Source organism: Panthera uncia, assembly GCF_023721935.1.
Source record: "Panthera uncia isolate 11264 chromosome C1 unlocalized genomic scaffold, Puncia_PCG_1.0 HiC_scaffold_3, whole genome shotgun sequence".
In the NCBI taxonomy this organism is placed as follows: domain Eukaryota; kingdom Metazoa; phylum Chordata; class Mammalia; order Carnivora; family Felidae; genus Panthera; species Panthera uncia.
In genome coordinates, this window is record NW_026057584.1 from 69,301,734 (window position 1) to 69,322,644 (window position 20,911).

The 20,911-nt window shown below is 38.3% G+C and overlaps 1 protein-coding gene across 1 annotated transcript in view; it reads left to right on the top strand.

Moving 5' to 3' along the window:
- FAP (fibroblast activation protein alpha) overlaps positions 1-20,130 on the top strand; it is a 73,661-nt gene extending 53,531 nt beyond the window's left edge. Inside the window, 9 exon segments of the mRNA XM_049615588.1 lie at positions 1,545-1,643; positions 2,102-2,171; positions 2,913-3,107; positions 8,184-8,238; positions 16,297-16,396; positions 17,470-17,534; positions 18,038-18,110; positions 18,373-18,446; positions 19,902-20,130. Coding sequence (XP_049471545.1) covers positions 1,545-1,643; positions 2,102-2,171; positions 2,913-3,107; positions 8,184-8,238; positions 16,297-16,396; positions 17,470-17,534; positions 18,038-18,110; positions 18,373-18,446; positions 19,902-20,003 — 833 coding nt within the window. The 3' untranslated portion in view covers positions 20,004-20,130.
- Positions 20,131-20,911: the final 781 nt, after the last annotated feature.

Here is a 20,911-nt window from a genome sequence, read left to right on the forward strand (position 1 = left end):
TATAAATTAAATTTGGCATTCAATAAGTCTTGAATCAGTAAGTTCAACAGCTAGCCAAATGGAGAAGTGAAAGTCTAACCAACCTGCCAACACTTGGGTATGATCTTCCAGTACCTGTTGGTAAAATGATAAAAATAAATAAGCAAATAATAAATATAATAATAACTAAAATATAAAAAGAAATAATAAGCAATTATAACACACTCTGTGACTCCACACAGGATTCCCTTTATCCATAATAGCTCCACACACAGAACCCACACAAAGAGAATGAAGAATTGGCTCCATTGTACTTAGAATTGTGTATTTGTTTTTTGTTTTTTGGGGTTTTTTCTAGTTTTAGCTTTTAAGATGCCACAAGTATCTCTTTCCTGATGGATTATCCAAAGTTAAAATGAAATTTATTATGTATCTTATACAACTCATACCAAAACATCTATACTTGTTCTAAGATTAAATATAACATGTTGGAACAAAATGCCATGAGTATATGAAAACTGAGAGTTACAAGGGAAGTGGTTTGGCAAACTTAGTGTAGTTACAAGTACTCCTCCAGTTCCCTATCTTCAAGGACCACTTTTTAAAAAGGCACAAAAACAAGAAGTTCACAGGATGTCTTTTGTAAAACCTGCCATATCTCAGAAGTCATCCAGACCTTCTTTTAAAAAATAAATCTACAAATTCCACATGCCATATGAAAGTCTAACTTTTCTCTAGAAGATAGCCAGTATCAATTCCAGTTCAAAATAAAACTTGCAAAAAACCCTCTATTGCTAGAAACCCATTTGCATAGATCACCAAACTACAGCCTCAGGAGATCAATGGATTGTTCAGTTTCAAAGATTAAAGTGTGAAACGTAATTAATTTCACATATAAACAGCAGTTTTTAAGAAGATCTTTTAAGGTGAAAGACAGAAAGAGAGCATAGTGTTATATATTGTTATTTTACTAAGGTATGTAACCACCTTGAGGGAAATGATCTGAAGGAATATAATGTGCAATAGTTCAATTACAAAAAAAGGAAGAATATCGTGTATTACTTAAGCAGAGCAGGAAAAGATTAAAAATAAACATATATTTTAAAAAATCACAGAACTAATACTTGATTTTACACATTGAAAATTTTAAAAACAAACTTTGTAACTACATAATCAATTATTTTAATTGAGATTTCAGCAATATAGATTTTATTTCTTTTTTTTTCCTTAGGTGATAAAAAAGTCACCTTCTCAGATCATACATAATTTCACGTTAGAAAAGTTGGAGATGGGAAAATATGGGGAATAAACGTTACTGTCTCTGTGGTTCTGCTCAAAATGTGTTGCGATGCCATAAGGATCAGTACAGGAGACAATGACTGATGTCCTCATAAACTCATACCTGCTTTAAAGGCTGGGTTAAAAATATGCTTGGCAATATGAAACTTGCTACACAGTTCCTTATACAGTTTCAGTTTTACCCATATTAAAACCAAAGGAATTTTAAGAAAGGAATTTTCTTGTGTTAATGCTATTAATTAAAAATGAGCATTTTATTTTTTAAGAAATTAAAATCCTGGAAGAAAACAAGGAATTGGAAAATGCTTTGAAAAATATCCAGCTGCCTAAAGAAGAAATTAAGAAACTTGAAGTGGATGAAATTAGTAAGATTTCATAAAAATTTCTCATTTACAAATATGAAGCTGAACACTTATCTTGCTTTTAAAAAAAAATTACAGGCTAAATATTATAGTCCAAACACTACAATATTAAAATAACTTAATTCAAGCAATCTTACTACTATAATAGAGTTTCACAGAATGTCTTTAATGTGTTTGTAAATAGAGTTGATCTGATACTTCTCTATAGCTCCGCTTCAACCCTGATATTTTTTAAAAGTTTATCTGATTTTAATTTTAGTACGTGTGCTTCTAGATAAACAATAACTCAAGATTTCTAGTAATTTATAAATTTGACAAAAATACACAGTAAAAATCAGCTTAAAACATATGCTCGATTCTTTACAATTTACTAGTTATAAATTTATTTTATGTCATATTGTAATTAAAGAAAATAAATAATGACATATAGTGGAATAAAGATTTTTCTTTTTTTTCCCAAGCTTTATGGTACAAGATGATTCTTCCTCCTCAATTTGACAGATCAAAGAAGTATCCCTTGCTAATTCAAGTGTATGTAATATTTTCTTTGGTGTAAAAACTATTTACTGAAAATATGTTAAATTAAATACACATTTATGAGATAGAATGAACCATTCTCCTTGGTAACAGTTCCTATTGATGCTGTTTTTATATATTCCTCAACTAATCAGAGTAAATAAAATATGGCTATTTAAAATAGAATGAGGAAGTTTGGGGATTTTAGATGGACTGGCTTGCATTTGCTGTCTTGAATTTCCTTTGTATGGCAAATTGCCGAATGTGTCAGAATACCTTTGAGATAGAGAAATTGCAGCCAAAAAATATTGTAAATCATCTTAATGTCTTATGTAAGTGAGTTAGAAATGAAATAAGGGAATGGAATACATTTAGTGGAATCACACCCAAAATCAGTGCTGACCTACACACAATTTGCTTAAAACACCATGCATTTTTTTTAGTATATCTTATGCCTGCTTTTAGCAAGTGGCAGGTGGCAGAAATGACGAAAAACCCACACATATTCCTTGAAATGCCAACCCTAGATGTATCCGTTTTGGGGAATAGGAGAGGCTGTGTCCCAAAACAACTTCCTTGTAGCAAACCTCTGGGAAAAGCCTGGTCCTCTCTTGATTTTGAGCCAGTTCTAATGCCACTGTTATTGAAATTTTATCATACAAATGTACTGGAAATACTAAAGGCAATTCTTAGCTACGATGAGAAGTTGAGTTTTACAAAGGAATCCAAGGTTCTTTTTTTTTTTTTTTCCTTTAGGTATGGTGGTCCTTGTAGTCAGAGCGTAAGGTCTGTATTCGCTATTAGTTGGATTTCTTATCTTGCAAGTAAGGAAGGGATAGTCATTGCCTTGGTGGATGGCCGAGGAACAGCCTTCCAAGGTGACAAACTCCTGTATGCAGTGTATCGAAAGCTGGGTGTTTATGAAGTTGAGGACCAGATCACAGCTGTCAGGTGAGCACCTCATTCAAACAGAAACTGGCGTGCAACAAAAGTCATGCAATCACTGTCGGGTTTCTCCATCTTTGATGATTTAATTCTTTTTGTCTGTTTTCCTAACTTCCTCTCAAGTTAACATTAATCTTAAAGAGATATTTTTGCCCAATATGAGAAAAAAAATAATGATAGACAAGAGCTAATAAATGTGTAGAAACAAGATTTATAGTGATAAATGACAAATACTCTCAGTGTTTCAGTCGTTCTGATATCCTTTCGTTGATTCACATGGCTCACAACTAGAAAAAAAAAATTGTGTAACTAGGGATGGTCTATAGGAAACCAAACATCTGAATTTGCTCAAGCATTGTGGATTCTATCTCATAGATTTAGAAATGTCTCAAGATTTCCTCAACACCCTACACTTATAGATACTAAGCATTCTTTTGTAATTAAGCTAGCTGTGAAGTTTAGCTGTGTTAGCATGAAAGTGTTTTCCTGTTTTCATTTGACAAAACATGCACTTTATGTAATACAAATTATATTATGAAAACATTCATGGGGAAGGCAGACCCATAATCTGAGTCCTTCCCAACCACATTCTCAACCATAATTTGCGTCTCCATCATCTTTTCTGAAACAAATAGAATGTAGGCATCAAAATTGCTGTTTATTTGGAAACACTGTGCAGGATGCTTCAGGATATTTCTCTATAGTTGTTGGGTTTCTGTTATTATGTTGTGAGTATGTGAAGTCAGAGAACAGTAGTTTATAAATGTAAAAGCCAACACAGGCCAATTGCACCCTTAGTCGTGGATATATATGTGTGTGTAACGGCTTAAGGTCAGACATTGTTGCACAACAAAGAGCAATTTAGAAAATTCATTAGCACATTCCTTTTATCATCTTAATGTCACTGATAGTTACTGATTTCAATATAGCATACACAATGAAGATTGTATTTAACAGCAAGGAGGTGGGCCCAGACAACACTTTTCTGTGTTTTTGTCTCTAATCAAAGCAGAAGAGTTTAGACTCACAAGTAATTATTTTTAAAAATAGAAAAGTAATCATAACCCATATGTTTTCAAATTTTCCTTCCATTCTGTGAACAGTAATATACACACACTTCTATAACACAAAATATTCAATTAAAAACAGTCTATTTGAATAAAATCTGACAAACGAATAAGTAGATTATTAAATAACACTATGAAATCTCTAGGTGTCATTCACACCTCATTTCTAGGAGGCTCCATCTTTCTTGCTAATCCAGATTATTTGGCCTGTCTGCTGTTAACCTATTTAGGATAATCTTCTGCCCGATGGAGAGACACAGAAGAGATAGCTCAAAGAAAAATCCACCACGAGATCAGTTTCTCACATATGAACACCATTGTGGAAATATGAACACCATTGTCAGTATTATAGACCTAATTCTTTAAGGATTATTATTATTTTTCTCGGCACTGCAGGTCACATCTATTTTTATTTAAACCACGCAATAAACACCAAGGATACGCAACCCTGGGACCACATCAAAAGACAGATGTAGATTATACCTCATTCGTAATTCAGTTACATCTTTTCCAAAGTTCGTAGCGCTAAACAGTGGTTTGTTCTGGCATTGGTTGAAAACCAAACTTAACAGAAGCAGCTCATCATCCCAATCTACCAATAACAACAAAGTGCATCATTATGTTTTTTGCACTTATTTACCACCAAAATTGCAGCATTTGTATTTAAGAATACCTCAAGAAACAGAGCAGATAGCTTCTTATCGTGTTTCTTGGATGGAATGAAAATCTAAACCTGAATTCCATGTACAGGCCTTAGCTAAAATTGTTATTTCTGCTGTTCAATATATAGGACATGAAGCCACAAATTGTACCAATTTTCACAATAATATAAATGTCTTTGGCATTTAGAATTGAAGATAGACCAGAGGCAGTTATTGGCTACCTTTACCTTCTCTGAGCCATTTTTAGGATGGAATCTAAAGAAAGTCTTCCTGCTATAGAGCAGGCATATGTTCACTCATTTGCTCAGCCATTCAACAACAGATCAAATATTAATGTATGCCATTGCAATCCACTCTGTATAAAACTGTGCAATTTTTATAATCTCTACTTTCAGTGCACTTACAATCTTTGTAAAATGGATAAACCCCTGGCACTCTGAAGGGACAGCATTGCCATTAGATGGAACTTTTACTAAACACCCTAGTGAACAAGGGGAGGCTGTGTGGCCCGTGCACAGCACGTATGCAACAGTGGAGATGCCAGTTGAGGCTGGTCTGGCTTTGCTTGAAAGCGCCATTCTGCAAAAGTGAAAGGGAAGACTTGGAACCGGATGCTTTTAGAAAACAAAAGCTAAAAAGGATAGATTTATAATGATGATCCTGGGAATAATTCAACCGCATGTCTGCCAAGAAGTGTTTTGGGAATCAGACACTGAATGTCTGACATGGGAATTGGGATTGTAATCCCTTTATGGTAGCCCTCAAATTACCTTCCCACGAAAGAATGAAATTTATCCCCTTCAATCTCATATAGAATGCAATCTGGGCAAACTCTTAAATACAGAGAACAAACTGAGGGTTGATAGGGGGAGGGCAGTGGAAGAGAGGGGAAAATGGGTGATGGGCATTGAGGAGGGCACTTGTTGGGATGAGCACTGGGTGTTGTATGTAAGCGATGAACCACAGGAATCTACCCCCAAAACCAAGAGCACACTATACACACTGTATGTTAGACAGTTTGACAATAAATTATATTTTAAAAAATAAAAACTAAATAAAATGCAATCTGGCTAAATTTTTTACATACCAAAAGAAAATCATGTGTACCTATTTGGAAATGACAGTAAATGCTAGACTCAATAGATTTAAACAAAGCAAAGCAGTGTTAAAAAAAAAAAAAAAGCCACACAAGCTCACTACTTTGACTACACAAAACAGAATGCTTCCAAGGAGATGTTTGTGAGGTCAAAGCACACACAAAACTGAGACCTGCTTTCCCCAGACTTCTCTGCAAATGGTACTTACATAGGTCCCACAAAACTTCGTTAGTTATAGGATCAGTTCTACTAATTTGGGGTATATTTGGCACTTTTGGCATTCCCACAATTTAAAATTTTTATATAACTTGAAGGTTAGTGGTGAGAAAAATCTATCATACTGTTATACCTGGCATCAACAAGAACATTTCCAAAATAGGATAATAATTGATCCCTAGGGTTCCAAATTGACCTTTGGAATAGGATCATTTTTATGAGAGAAAAGTTGTGAAGTTCAGTTTAGCCTCCAAAATGCCTTTTCATTTGTTCCTAACATTTTTCTTCATTTAACCACATCATCAACAGTATTTCTGATAACTCTTTTTGGAAGCGCTTCAGAATTTGGAGGTAAATTTTATAGAGCTTTGGTGGCCTTAAAGTGCTCGGGTTATCTAGCTAACCTTTAACCTAGTCCTGCCACATTAAGTGTTAATGTTTCATTTCCATGTTAACTATTGCACTATCATTTCCTGTAAATGTCATCCTTTCGGAATAAACCGAGGAAGGGAGCTGTTAAGAATTTCCTGCTCCCATGTATCACCTGCTATTTGCTTTTACCCCAGATGCAAGGCAATATGATTGCTAGCTTCTGGGAGATCATAAAATCGAAATTGATTTTATGGCTCAGAACCGTCTTCCAGCACGAGTGGCAAGATTTTTTTTTTTTTTTTTTTTTTTTTTTTTTTTTAACAAAGAGAGCGAACCTTCTCTTCTTTCATTTGGTTTGTGAAGTTTGTGGAAGAATTGCCGAAATGCCACAGTTTGCTGCACATTTTCTCTGTTTTATCATGAACAGCATCCACACAGGTAGCAACTTCCCGTTTGCTGCTGCATTTCTTCCCCGTAGACTCCTCAGTGTCCCTCAGAATCGGTGTAGGGTAAGCTGTGACTGACGGGGCTTCTTCCCATCTGTTTGTCCCGGGCATTTGCCCAACTCCTCTGTGCATTGGAAACGTGCATGTTGAATCAATGCAACGAGCAAAATGGTTGCTGTGAAATCCCCTTAAGAAACTCCATTATTCAACTAATGAAACCACTACATCTTACTTCCAGAGAAAAATGACAAAGGACATTAACATAACTATAGGGAACAAAAAAAAAATGGTCTTTTTCTGGCGCTGCGTGTGCCACTTCGTTCTCCTCGCCTTCCCATTACTGTTGCATCCGGGTCTCTGCAATGGCTCATCCAGTTTGCTATTTTCTTCCACTGCTCCTGCTTCTCTGAGAGTTCCTGGAGTTCTTATCAAACCATCCCCCAAATAAACCACAATTGCTCTAGAACACCAATCCTCAAGGGGGCATGGGATAAATTTGCCTAAAATATTCCCATTTTCGCACCGACTTTGCAAAGTTATATTTCTGAAGGCTTCCCATGACTTTTATTTAAAAGTTGTCCTTCAGCACGGTCTCTTACTCCTAAGAAGACATTTATTTTCAAAATAGTTTTCAAACGATGGCTCTTCTGTGATGAAACGCAAACGAATTATGACCATATCCTAAAAGATACATATCCATGCTGTGACAAACCGAGGGTTCCTAAGTATGGAATGGGAGAGGGATGGATATTTTTTTGCAGATGAAAGCTACCGAAAATGAGATGGCCATTATCATTAACATCTAAGCATTTAACATTGATAAAATTTAAGGCAACAACAATGCAAATCTTTTTTTCCAAAATCTGAGGATTTGGATATTTGGTCCTAGTTATGGTGCTAGTATTTCTTGTGTTACTGTAAGACTAGGTCTTGACCTCTCTGAGTCGAGTAACTCACTCCCGCAATTAGGATAGTAGACTTTCAGCCCCGAAAGTACGACTCAATAGATGTACAGTAGAGCCTTAAAGGATCCTTTTTATGCTTTGCAGAAAACATGATCATATTCTTTTAATTATTTGTAAGTGCAGCATTATTATGCATGTGTTTAAACAAAGAAAATGAAGCGTTTCTATTAAATCTTTGGATTAAATATGCTTGTGTAATGAAGTAAATGTCATGTGTACACACTTAAAATTCTAAAAATTTGTTTCTTTTATTTTAGAAAATTCATAGAAATGGGTTTCATTGATGAAAAAAGAATAGCCATATGGGGCTGGGTGAGTTGTTTTATATGTTTTATGCCTGTTATTCAGTTCAGCAATCATAATTTTCTAAAGTGTTCGCTTATAAGGTTTCTCATGAAATGTTAATGTTGCAACATAATTTAATCTGTCAATGGAAACAGTCAGTTTGGGTAATCTAGGCTTCAAAGTGGTGGCTTTAAGTGTTCCTTTTTCCCAATCATTTAATTTCTTTCTTGTGTAGCAAATTAACTCATAATTGATACATTTTTACTTAATTTTTTGGTATTAGATTACAGTATCCTGAATTGAACTATGTTCATCAAAGGTTTCATTTCCTTTGTTATTTTGGAGTTAATAAAGATCTTTTAGAGTTCATAATTTCATTTTTTTAATGAAAAACTAAGCTAACATTTGCAATTATAGGAACTTTTAGAATACAAATTCCCTAGTACCTAGCCTATCCCAGTCATATCTTGGCTGTTTTGATTCTTTTTTTTTTTTTTTTTTTTTTTGGTAATCAAATTATTTTACCAGACTTAACATTAATTTGTGCTAACTGGAGAGGAGTATAATTTAGTTTCAGAGTTATAGGTCATGGAGATAACTGCCCACGTTTGAGGAGCTGTGCAGGTTCTCAAAATACACATTAAAAGGAAGAGACAAAACTTCCCAATCATGGGCAATGAAGTCACTGGAAAGTTTAGAGAAATATTGGAAAGAGTTTAGATTTGCCCATTATAAATTATGATAATTACCCTTCAAAGAAGATTTCCTGTTTCACTTTTTGGTCTGAATTTGTACATTTGCAAGTCAATTTGCAGCCGTTTGTGCTTGGGTTGTTTTTCTTGGCTGTTTTCTCTGAGAGCGGCCTGCACAAGATGGAGGGAATGAAACCCAATATTGAAGGGAATCTGCAGGCTCCGACTCAGCTCTCAGCTCAGTGACCAGATGAAGAGCTGTTATGAATTTGTGGAAAGTTGTTACTTCAAGCCATTTGGTCCTTCTTAAAACTATCAAATGTTAAATATCTAAACAGAATGGAATTCAAATGGGTAGAAATAAATGAAATATTTTTATAGTGAAATATTTCAGATAAAATCTCTCCATCCATTTTTATGAAATTTCCTAAAGTAAATTTTCAAAAGATTCAAATTTCACGCGGAACACTTCCATGTAATCATTACCATTTCTCTTACACTTTTACTTTGCTTTTACTGCAAGCTCTGAAATAATCAGAAAGTGGAATTTTTAATTTCATTTCTACAACATCCTGGTATTAGTCTATTTAGAGAACCATCTATGTGGGATGATTTAAAGAACCCACTCATCACCTCAAAATACATCCATATCAGTCTGAAATTCTTCAATAAGGGATTCTCACGATGTCTGTGCAAATGCTTCTAGAAGAAGTAGTATATTAGGTCCCCTTTATTGCTTACTTTCCAACATGGCAGTGATTGCAAGCTAAACCCTGAGAACATGCGCGGAAGAGGGAAATAAGTGAACTGCCACCGGATGCAACGCATGAGCAACCCCTGAATCAGCAGGGCCCAGAAGATCCTGAAGGAAAAAGACCTTAATACTATACTGTTATTTATCAATTATTTAAGAGTTATTTAACCCATCCATCCGATCACTGATTCATGCGTTCTTTCATGCATGTAGTACATTTTTATTGGATCTCAATTAGGTCTTATATTAGGTTCTTTAGAAGATGAAAAGATGAATAAGTTATAGCCCTGGCCCTCTGTTAGATAAAACAGAGAGCAAAAAAGCAATTGCTCAGCAACATTCCAAGTGTTAAGACAGACACAACTTACCGCGGAGAATACCAGGGAGAAGACTGGTTAATTCTGGCTATGAGAGCTAAGGGAAGATTCAGAAATGAGGGAGTGAAGATAGGTTAGTAGTGGGTCATGCCAGAGAATGGAGACAACATTGCCAGGGTCTGAAGGTAGCAATGAGTAGGGCACAGTTGGTCTGGATGCCTGAAACTTCAGAAGTGTAATCCATACATACTAAAGAAGGTGTAGGAAATTAGTTTGGATAGATAGGTAGCCAGATAACAGGAGGACTTTTAGACTGCATAGAGAAGAATAGGCTCTCTCCATGGCTTTGCAGACATTTCTCTTATTTTTCTATGTCTCCATCATCATTACACTCCATTCATTTTTTTAAAAATGTTGGTGATTTTCAGGATCTGACCTTGGCTCTCATTGTTTTTCACTTCCTTGGTGACACCCAGGTAATTTCAAAAATGGTGATGACAGTCAGATCCCTGCCACTAGCCCCCACCTCTCTTCTCAGCTCCACATTTCAAATGCTCACTGGTCATCTATCCCAAATCAATGTCTTAGAAGAGGCTCAGGCTTAACTCACACAAGCTAAACTTGTTATAGTCTACTTAAAACAAGTCCTCATCTTTATTAAAGGACCTCACCACACACCTAGTCACCCAAATAATAAGTTCAGAGCTATCTGCAACTTCTCCTGCTCCCCAGCTCCAACACTCCAGTGGTTAGTAAGATCTATCAATTCTACCTTCAAACATTTAAATCTGTTCTCGTCATGCCCACAGCCAGTGCTTTAGTCCAAGTTTCTTCATATGTAATTTAGATCAGACCTTCTCAAACTTTAGCTTACATAAGCATCACCTGAAGAACTTATTGAAACAGGTTCTAGGGCCCTACCACCAGAGATTCTGATTCAGTACTCCCTGGTGAGGCCCGAGGATTTGCATTTCCCACAAGATCACAAGTGATGCTGATTCCTTTGGTCCAAGGACCATGGGTTGGGTAGTTCAGTTGCCTCTGAACTAGCCTTCCTGCTTTGACTTCACAAGCTGCAATGTTGCTAATGAAGTTATTGTTCCAAAACGGGAATTTACCATGTTGCTTTTCTGCTTATATGCTTGTACATTTTCTAATGTACACATCAACCTTGACCTGGTGCCCAAATATATTTCCTAGCATGCAAAGCCCATGACAAGCTGGCTGAAACCTGCTTTTCCAGCCTCATCTCTTTCCACTTTTCCCCATGCCTTATGAATAATTTGACTCATGTCTGTGCTTCCTCACTCCCATGTTTTTGTGAATCCTGCTCCTTGTACCTGCAATGTGTCCATCTTCTTCCATCCCCCTCCTCTTCCTCTGAAATGGAAAACTCACTTATTCTTTAAAACCCAACTTAGGGGCCCCTGGGTGGCGCAGTCGGTTAAGCGTCCGACTTCAGCCAGGTCACGATCTCGCGGTCCGTGAGTTCGAGCCCCGCGTCAGGCTCTGGGCTGATGGCTTGGAGCCTGGAGCCTGTTTCCGATTCTGTGTCTCCCTCTCTCTCTGCCCCTCCCCTGTTCATGCTCTGTCTCTCTCTGTCCCAAAAATAAATAAAAAAACGTTGAAAAAAAAAAAATAAAACCCAACTCAGACATGACTTTCTTTGTCCTCCAATAGTTCTTTTTACTGCTCTTCTGGGAATTACCATGGTTTATCTTGTCTGTCTATTGGTTTCTCCTATGAAAATGTAAGCTCATCGAGGGAATGGACTTCATCTGTTTCTAGATTTGTTTCTCAAACGTTTGGCATAATACTTGGCTATCTCATATATTGATGATGTTGTTTAAACTAAATTTAATCCTAGAAGTCGGTGTCCCCCCACATGTATCTTATTAGTACCAAGGGATTTTTCAGGAAAAGTTTATCTGGTCTAATAATTTGGTAAATTATAAAGTCTACATAATAGTGTGTGCTGGCTCTGTGAAGGAGAGATTTCGATTAACAGTATTACCAAAAAGTATTTGATTCCACGGATACTTTTTTGAGATGCGCTCTTGAAGTCAGTAGGGAATAGAATTGGTGTCTTAGGAAGATCCTGTTGGCTGCAGAGCGAAGGAAGATATGAGGTAGGAGAAGGAGTGAGCCAAGGAGCTAGGTGAGCAGTAATATGGGCAACCAATGCCCACGGCCTGAATTTAGGCAGTGAGGTATGAGGTGGGAAGAGGTTCAAGTGCTCTTTTCTAGTATAATAAGCAGGAGCCTGCAAGACACTGAAGACTGGAAAGAGGAAGATATTGAGAACGACCATGAGCATTGCTTAGCTATTATTGTTTCATATCAAGGAAGGAAATATCTGTTTGCATGAAGTGTTAGGCGCCAGAGTGGTCTGAGAAACATACTGCAGCTAACCACATAAATTTTTGGTAGTCAGTGGGTGAATAAGATGAAAATCCTGCATTTCCCTCCATTATCCTGATTAAGAAGGGGAGAAGAGGCATTTTTATCTTACCCTTTTATTTTTCTGGCTCACACAAATCAAAGTCCAGGAGCCCTGTTTTTAGTTTTATTAGATATCCACTGTGCACCCAACACTATGCCTAGGGAGTGTCTGTTATAACTGGTTCTTAACTAGGCAATTTTGTCCCTCAGGGGACATTTGGCAATGTCTGGAGTCATTTTTGGTTGTCACAACTGGGAGAGTGCTACTGGCATCTAGTGAGTAGGGGCCAGAGATGCTGTTAAATATCTCACAATGCACAGGACAGCTCCCCACAAAAAAGAATTACCCAGCCTAAAATGTCAGCAGTGCTGAGGTTGCAAAACACTGGTTTATTTGAAGAAAAATTGAAGTAATTATTCTGACAATTGAAGAGCAGCAGGGGTTTTGCCTAAATTATTAGAATAACAACCTCATTTATGGGCCTTGCTTTGTTAATATAGGCCTAGCCAGGTGGTGTTGAATAAGCATTAGTTCATGATTTAATCTTAGTTCCTTTCTCTTCCAGTGACTAATTATAAGCAATTTGAATTGCTATGTGCGATCAGCGATGTAAAAGTAGGACAAATGCACCTCTAATGAGACTACATTAGACTCCAAACTTAAAGTTCCCCAAAGAGGTTTGCCCTAGTGCAAGGACGGAGCGGAAAGTCATGGGTTGTAGAGGAAGGTGTCCTCGCTTTGAGTCCCGGCTCTGCTGTTTCATGACTCCAAGAGTCCTCTACGTTCACTCCGAACCTCAATTTCCTCATCATGAAATGCAGCCCTGATTTCCTCACCAAGTCATTGTGAAGATTAGCTGAGTTAATAGGAAAGTCACATATTCGTCAAATATTTAGTCTATTCCCTTCTGTGTTCCAGGCCTTATTCTCAGGGCTGGGGATACCTTTGGTCACAAGACAGATGAAAATGTCGACCTTTGTGGAGTTAGGAATGGTTGGGAAGAAAGACAGCAAGCAAGATAAATAAGTAAAATGAATAAGATGTTAAATGATAAAATGCCCTGGTGGAAACCAAGCCAAAACAAGAAAGGAGCATGAAGCAGGGTTGGTGCAATTATAGATGAGAAGGACGGGTGAGACTCTTTGAGTTAAGACTTGAAGTGGGGAGGAAGTGAGCCCTGCCCATATTCGGAGATATGTTCTAAGCAGTGTTCTAGGCAGAGTTCTAGAGTGTTCTAGGCAGAGGGCAGCAGCATTTGTGAAGGTCCTGGGACTAGATCACGCTTGGAGGCTCCAGAAAACATTAGGAGAGCCAACAAGCAGAGGGACATCTGAGGTGGGAGAAGGGAAGCAAAGTTGTGGGTCCTCAAAGAAGGTCACAACAGCCTTGGCCATACAAACATTAACTATCTATTATTATCGCCTGTAGGTAAAATGTTCCAATGTACATTATGGCTCACATAAGAGTGTTCTATAAACCCTTCAAAATTCTGTGCCCTTCTAAGAATGTTTTTAAAGATATCCTTCATTTAAACAAAATGGCAAGGCATCTAAGTGCAAAGGACAAAATTCTAGAATTCTCATGGCCAATCTGCTCCGTGGGTTCCTTTCTTGCGACAGCCACCCACTCTGCCTTGGAGCCCCACCCATGGGAGAGCAGAAAAAAGTCAACTCGGGTTTATTTTATTTCCTCTTCATTTCTACAATAGGAATAGCTTTTCTAAGCTGCCTGAGAATTTAAAGAACACCTACTTTTGTTGTGCTGCTGCTACACCAGTTTTGCTCTTACAAATTCCTAGAGACAATTTGTATTCATCCTGCAAACACGGAAATTTTATTTAGATACAGCATTATTATCTAATCACTGGGTAGATACAGATTCATAACTTGTAAGATTTCAAACAGAAATGTTCAAAACCCTTTTCACTATATAGAAGCGCCTTTGATTTCAAATCTTATTTCATGCTATTTCAGCGGGACCCACTGTTGTTACCTGTAGTGAACACAGTTTTCCAATAAAACCACAAATGATAATATTTCTAACTCAGGCTTACTTTACTGTCTTTGAACCTAAAACTGAAAGAAAGAAGGAAAGAACTCCCGTTTCAGTAATAGTCATTGCTAACCTACTAATTAAAACAAATCATTTTTATAAGTGAAAATTTTCACTTACCCAAAAGATTTTTAAACCCAATGTTCCTTCCATTTTTAAAATATATTTCCCCTATTAAAACATGTTTTAGTCTTCTCTAAGGAGGCCATGATATAATTGGAGATGCTTCTTCTATACTGTGTTTTGTAGCCAAGGGTCCTCCATAAAATTCTTCAGAACTGGAAACCTACAACTGTAAACTAGTCAAAGAATTCTTCCTTGAACTCATCAATTCAGCAAGATTGTTTAGCTTACCGCCCCCCCGCCCCATACCATGTATTTCACAGGTTAAGAATAGACCCTTGCTGGGGCGCCTGGGTAGCTCAGTCAAGTTAAGCGGCTGAATATTGATTTCAACTCAGGTCATGATCTCACAGTTTGTGAGTTCGAGCCCCACGTCAGGCTCCGGGCTGAGAGTCTGGATCCTGCTTGGGATTCTCGCTCTCCTTCTCTCTCTACCATCCCCCCTCTCAAAATAAATAACTAAGCTTTAAAAAAAAAGAAAGAGAATAGACCCTTGCTACTGACCTGCCCTCACTACCATGTCGGTCTGTCTGTCTGCCCGTTGTCTCTCACTCTATAAAGCTCTCCCACTCACTCTTTCACCCTCTTTCTAAAGACTGACTTTTCTGTTGGCAAAGGGTGATAAGATCTGCTGATCTAAGGGAATAGCTCCCAGAGGCTTGTGGTTATAAGGTCCTAAGTACAAGACACATTACATTTCTAGTTGGAAAGTCCCACTGTTCTCTTGTGACTTGTGGGAACCTTCCTGTGTTGGGGCAAGAATATGCACTGAGAATCACTTCTTAATCTAGCACACACATTTTGGAGGGCTCAGGACCCTGGGCACTGTTTAGTCCACATTCCCAGGAGAAGCATCTCTCTCAGGCATGTTTCTACCTTTGACTTCCAGGGAGAGATGCCACCTTATTGTGTTCTTTTCTTCAGTTTTAGGAAAAGGTTCAAATATCCAGGTGACACAGGCAGACATCTCCTGTTGTCAGGGTCACATTCGTGAGCCACCTATTTGATTCCTTGGGGAAGAAACTTGATGAGAGTTAACCCTACTCCTGACTGTGCCATTTGTATCCCCTTTTGCATGTCTTTGTTCTTCCATTAAATTTGTGGGGGGCTATGTAAGACTTTACAATGGCTTTTCCTCCTTTGAGCTGCTTTGCCAGAAATCTTCAGAGCAGAATATATAACACTACATTATACCCAAATTCTGGCCATTTCTTCAATATCCAGAAGATTCATATGTCCTTCCCTTATTGTTCTATTATGAAAACAAATAAGTTAATACACAGATGTGAGTTCTGCCTCCTGGGACTTTTGCAAGCTGTGAGAAGTATCTCGCTTTTCCATTTGGGCAATAATCTGCTTTCTTTGTGCATTTCTTTCAAGTAAAATCCTGGTTTTGCTCTGGCAAGGTCTTCTTTGGAAAAATATGGAGGAAAGAATTTTGGCAGAAAAATTACAATTATAAATATCTCTTAAACTGCCCCTGCCATGCTCTGATTAGCACACCAAGTATTTTTAGTTTACTAGGGGTGAAATTATGCTGTGTCAGGTGGAAGTCACTGCCAAGAGTGCAAGATAGACATTTAATCTACCCCATGCACATCCCCGGCGCCCATGAGTACTTATTGTGAGAGGAGTTGCTATAAAACTATCTTGGAGAGTTTCTGAAAGCAAATCTGGGACTGACTTGCAATGATGTCTCCACAGTCCTACGGAGGCTATGTTTCATCACTGGCCCTTGCTTCAGGAACCGGTCTTTTCAAATGTGGGATAGCAGTGGCTCCTGTCTCCAGCTGGGAATATTACGGTATGGAAACATTTCATAAATGTTGCTGCGAAAACATTTAACACATAATTACTCTATATTTGAGGTTGCTAGGAAAACAAATTATGCAGTAAAATTCACCCCAGCTTCACTGGGGAAAATACAATCTATAAACGAGGTTGTTTATATGATTCATTATAATCATGTTGCAGCAATCAAAGAAATCTTAAGAATGAGGAAGGACTCTTCTAAAACCCAGTATGTTAGTCTCTCCCCCAACACCTTGTGCCTCCTGCTAAACCAAACCTCTAGAACCAGAGCCAGCTCTTTGTTTTCGCAGGCACACAGGTGCAGCAGGTCTGGCTTTTAAGCACATTGTATGCAAAGTTAGGCAGAGCCACCGCTATTCACCTCCACACCACAGTTTGCAGCTGCCAGTTCCTTTGCTCCAGAAATCAAAACAAAAAACAAACCAAAATTTGTTGAGAAGTACACCTCCCGTGTGTGCCTATTTTTATGATTAACATTAACGCAGGATGATCAGTCGGAATTAACTCTAATAATTGAACAAAAACTAGCTTTCATCAGATCCTCGTCCCTGTGCTGGGATAGAAATGAAGCCACTATAACTTGGAGGGAATCTTTATTCAGAAAAAAAAAAAGTGTGTGTGTGTGTGTGTGTGTGTTGGGAGAGGAGGATTTGGGGGACACAGTTCCACCCCACAGTAAGACACCAATAAAAGTACTAGAGACAGCTGCATTTGTGATTTCTTTTAAAATATAATGAGGTCATCCCATAAGGTCCTCCCTAGCTCAACATTTCCACACCCCCCCCCACCCTGCCCCCACGGAAGGGCTTTGGGTAGAAGAGAAAAAACTTAAGAGCATCCTTTCTCGTGTTAGCTGTTCCTGTTTCCTCCTTTGCTTCGCCAGCCCTACTGAGGCAAATTGCAGAGCAAATGACTTGGGTGGAGCATTACAGTAAAGGAAAGCAAGAACCTTCCTCAGCAGCTCCACAGGGGAAAGTGGTGAGCAGTTCTCAAACTGAGGGGTCTTGCTGGTTAGTGAAATGAACCATTTCACATGCAAACAACATGTTCTTATATGTTTTACAGCATCTATCTACACGGAGCGATTCATGGGCCTCCCAACAAAGGACGATAATCTTGAGCACTATAAAGTAAGCATGTTCTGTTTAATTTAGGTCATTAACTGAGTTCCAGTATGTGCCACATACTTTTGAAGCAGTCATTCAGAGTTTACACTCTTGCTGGGGCCCCAGGCAAATGCGATGATCTTTTGTTAGCTGCAAAACACCTCCCTAGAAAGAAATTTACTCTCTTTGGATTCTCTTCTTTCTTTCCCCATCCTCCCTTCCCTCACCTCCCTTTTCCCCATCGTGCTGCCCACCCCCAACCCCCACACAGCTTGAGCGGGCATCATCTATGCCTAAGGTCTCACTCATATGTAACATATGACACATAAACTTTCCGTTTTTCAAACTAGGAATCAGATGGAAGTAATGCAAATGATGATGAAAATGTGTTGCTCTGACTCTTAAATATTTATCAACCAAAGCAATACATAATTTCAGTATTGGTGCTAAGTCCATCGCACAATGATTTAGCTAGTTTTCTATTAGAACTTGCAGCAACTAAAATGTTAATTTTTCCTCTTTTCCAGAATTCAACTGTGATGGCAAGAGCAGAATATTTCAGAAATGTAGACTATCTTCTCATCCACGGAACAGCAGATGGTGAGGTTTAAGCAAGACTCTTACACATAAAAATACTGAGCCAACATCACTTTGTTTAAGAAACATTAAGCATCCTCCTATGCCTATGCTCAGGGTCAGTACCTAAGAGTCAGGGACATTTCCATAAATGAGTGTGATTACTCACTGCTGACAATGTCAACTGCATGACTAGATAATTGTCGGTGTTCATTTCCAGGCGGTACATTGTCACTCTGTGCTTTCTGGTATTTAGCAGCACTTTAACTCTCTCTCTTTGTTGCAGATAATGTGCACTTTCAAAACTCAGCACAGATTGCTAAAGCTCTGGTTAATGCACAAGTGGATTTCCAGGCAATGGTACATAATTTCGTTTTACTCATGTTCACGGCCTTAGACCCGTAAGCTAAAAGGAAGAATCTTATTTTTTGATTATAATTATTACTTTTTACTGAAACCTGGCAAACTGGCTGTAGGGTAGAGTGGGCAGAACATTAGCAGATGGGTCTCAGATCTTTCATGAACTCACTGAAGGACACTAAGCAAGCCATGTCACCTCCAGGGATCCTAGTTGAGTCATATATGAAATAAAGGCATCCGTGAGATGAGCTGATCTTCTAGCTCAAAATCCAATAGTTCTGCGATCCTGCTTACATAAGTGTAGCTACATACTTAGAGTCCCCACAAAGGCCGGGAGACCCAAAGCAGCTAAAAGTCTCTGTTTACCCAGTAAGAAGCAATCATGGAATGTTACCAGAGGCCTCCGAGGCTCCCGGAAGTCAGGCGGCTCCGCTCAGAGAGCCCTTTCATCTGTGTGTTCTCAGCACCTGACACATGCCTGGCCCAGCACACGAGCTGGTGTTTTCACCGAGTGAAGGAATGAATGAGCTAGCTGTAAAATCAAGGTTGCATGAGGAATAGGAAATGACAGCAGAGAGAAAAGTAAGGTGAAAACCACGGCAAGGGAGACAACCCCTGACAGCTGTTTCCCCCCTTCGGTGAGCATAAGTTCCCCCTCACTTGCTTTTCCTGAATAAGAACCTAGAAAAGGAAACCCTCATTTTTGGAAATTTGGTTTTTAAAAATAATTTACAAAGGCGGACGTGAGGTTTTTCTGGTCTTTTTTATTGTGACCCTCCCCCCCCAACATAAATTCACCTGATGAGTATGTGGAGCATTCCATCACGACCACGATCTACCTTTATTCAGTGAAAACAATCATCTTACCAGCATCTCCCCAACAATGAAGTTTAAATTTATAATGCCGTCTCCCTGGGTGTTTTTAATGATACTATGTTTAACTCCTATAAAAGGTGTTTACAGTTATATGTGTTGTGGATTTCCTGCAGCAGACAGGAATTGGATTCAGAGGCTAAAAGCCTCGTGGAATTTTTGAGCTAGAAGGAGCCTCAGAGGAAATCAAATCCAACCTCCTCATTTTTCAAATGAAGAAACCAAGCTCCAGAGAAGCAAAGTAATAGACCCAACACACCAGCTCTGGAACCCATGCCTGCCTCCGGATCCCCCCCGCCCCCCCCCCCCCCCGGGATGCTGGCCACTGTTAAAGCTCAGCCACCAAGATCTAAAATCTCAGCTTAAAGAATGTGAGAGAACAGTGAGGGTTAATAGAAGGCTTTCATACCTTCCTGTTCTAAATGCTTACGTGTAAGCTAGTTTAGTTATTTGAGCGTGCTTAAGTAGAATTTCAACCACAATATTAGAAAAATTACCAGGACCTGAGAGCATGTGTAAGTCAAAGCTAGATGCATCATGTGCCTGTAGTTGTAACAGAGGCTTCTGTCCTTTGTGTTTCAGTGGTACTCTGACCAGAACCATGGCATTTCCGGCCTGTCCACGAAGCACTTATACACCCACATGACCCACTTCCTAAAGCAGTGTTTTTCTTTGTCTGACTAAAAATGATGCAGACGCAAGTCTGTATCGCAGTCTGAACACTTCATATAAATGCCTCCGACCATTTGCTTGTTTTACTCTTTCTGCTGTTAAATCCTGGTACAAACAAACAAATGAATGATGTTCTAAAGGCTGGCAGAAAATTAAAACTCAGAAGTTCAACCTCCTAAAGATTGTTTACATTTTCTGGCACTCTGTGAAAGAAGAGGAGAGGCAACCATGCCTTTTGCTTTGGACACAGACAATGTTTCATCACCTGTTTATTTGCGGAAAATAATAAAGTCAGAAGTTAAAGTGCTATTATTTTGTCTGTGTGAATTAATTTCAGACTCCGGTTTTATTACAGAAAAAAAAATGCTTACACTAAGCAAGCACATGAATAATATTAGGTGGTTATGGAGGAGAAGAACCCAAGAGTTTGGGATTTTTGTAATTAGAATTCCAGATGCTGGAATGAGTAGCTCAGGGTATGCAAAAGCATTGTTCAGAAATCAAGTTTGGGATGCATTCTGCAGAGTCATCCTGATGTTTACCCTCTATGCTGTCCCTCCAAGAAATGTTTCTTAAATTTCTCCCAAATTTCTTCAATGTGGCCAAAAGCATTTGATAAGGATAAAGTCTGAATTTTAAATTCAAGCTCCTTTTAATAAATGCTTCAAATTTGGAAACATTTCTATTTTGTATCTCTTTTAAGAATTAGTGATGCTAACTGCCTGCAGATTACTGAGCCACACAAAACTAAAACAGCAAAAAAATTAAATAAAATGGAGATTGACAGCCAGAAAGGAAAAGTGTTGTATCGATGAGATTTTTCTGGGGTTTGAATTCTACATTATCGAGCTCATTTTGAATAAAGAAAAAAAAAGCCATAATGCTTGCAATCACGAAGGTGATACTCCACCAGTAACAGT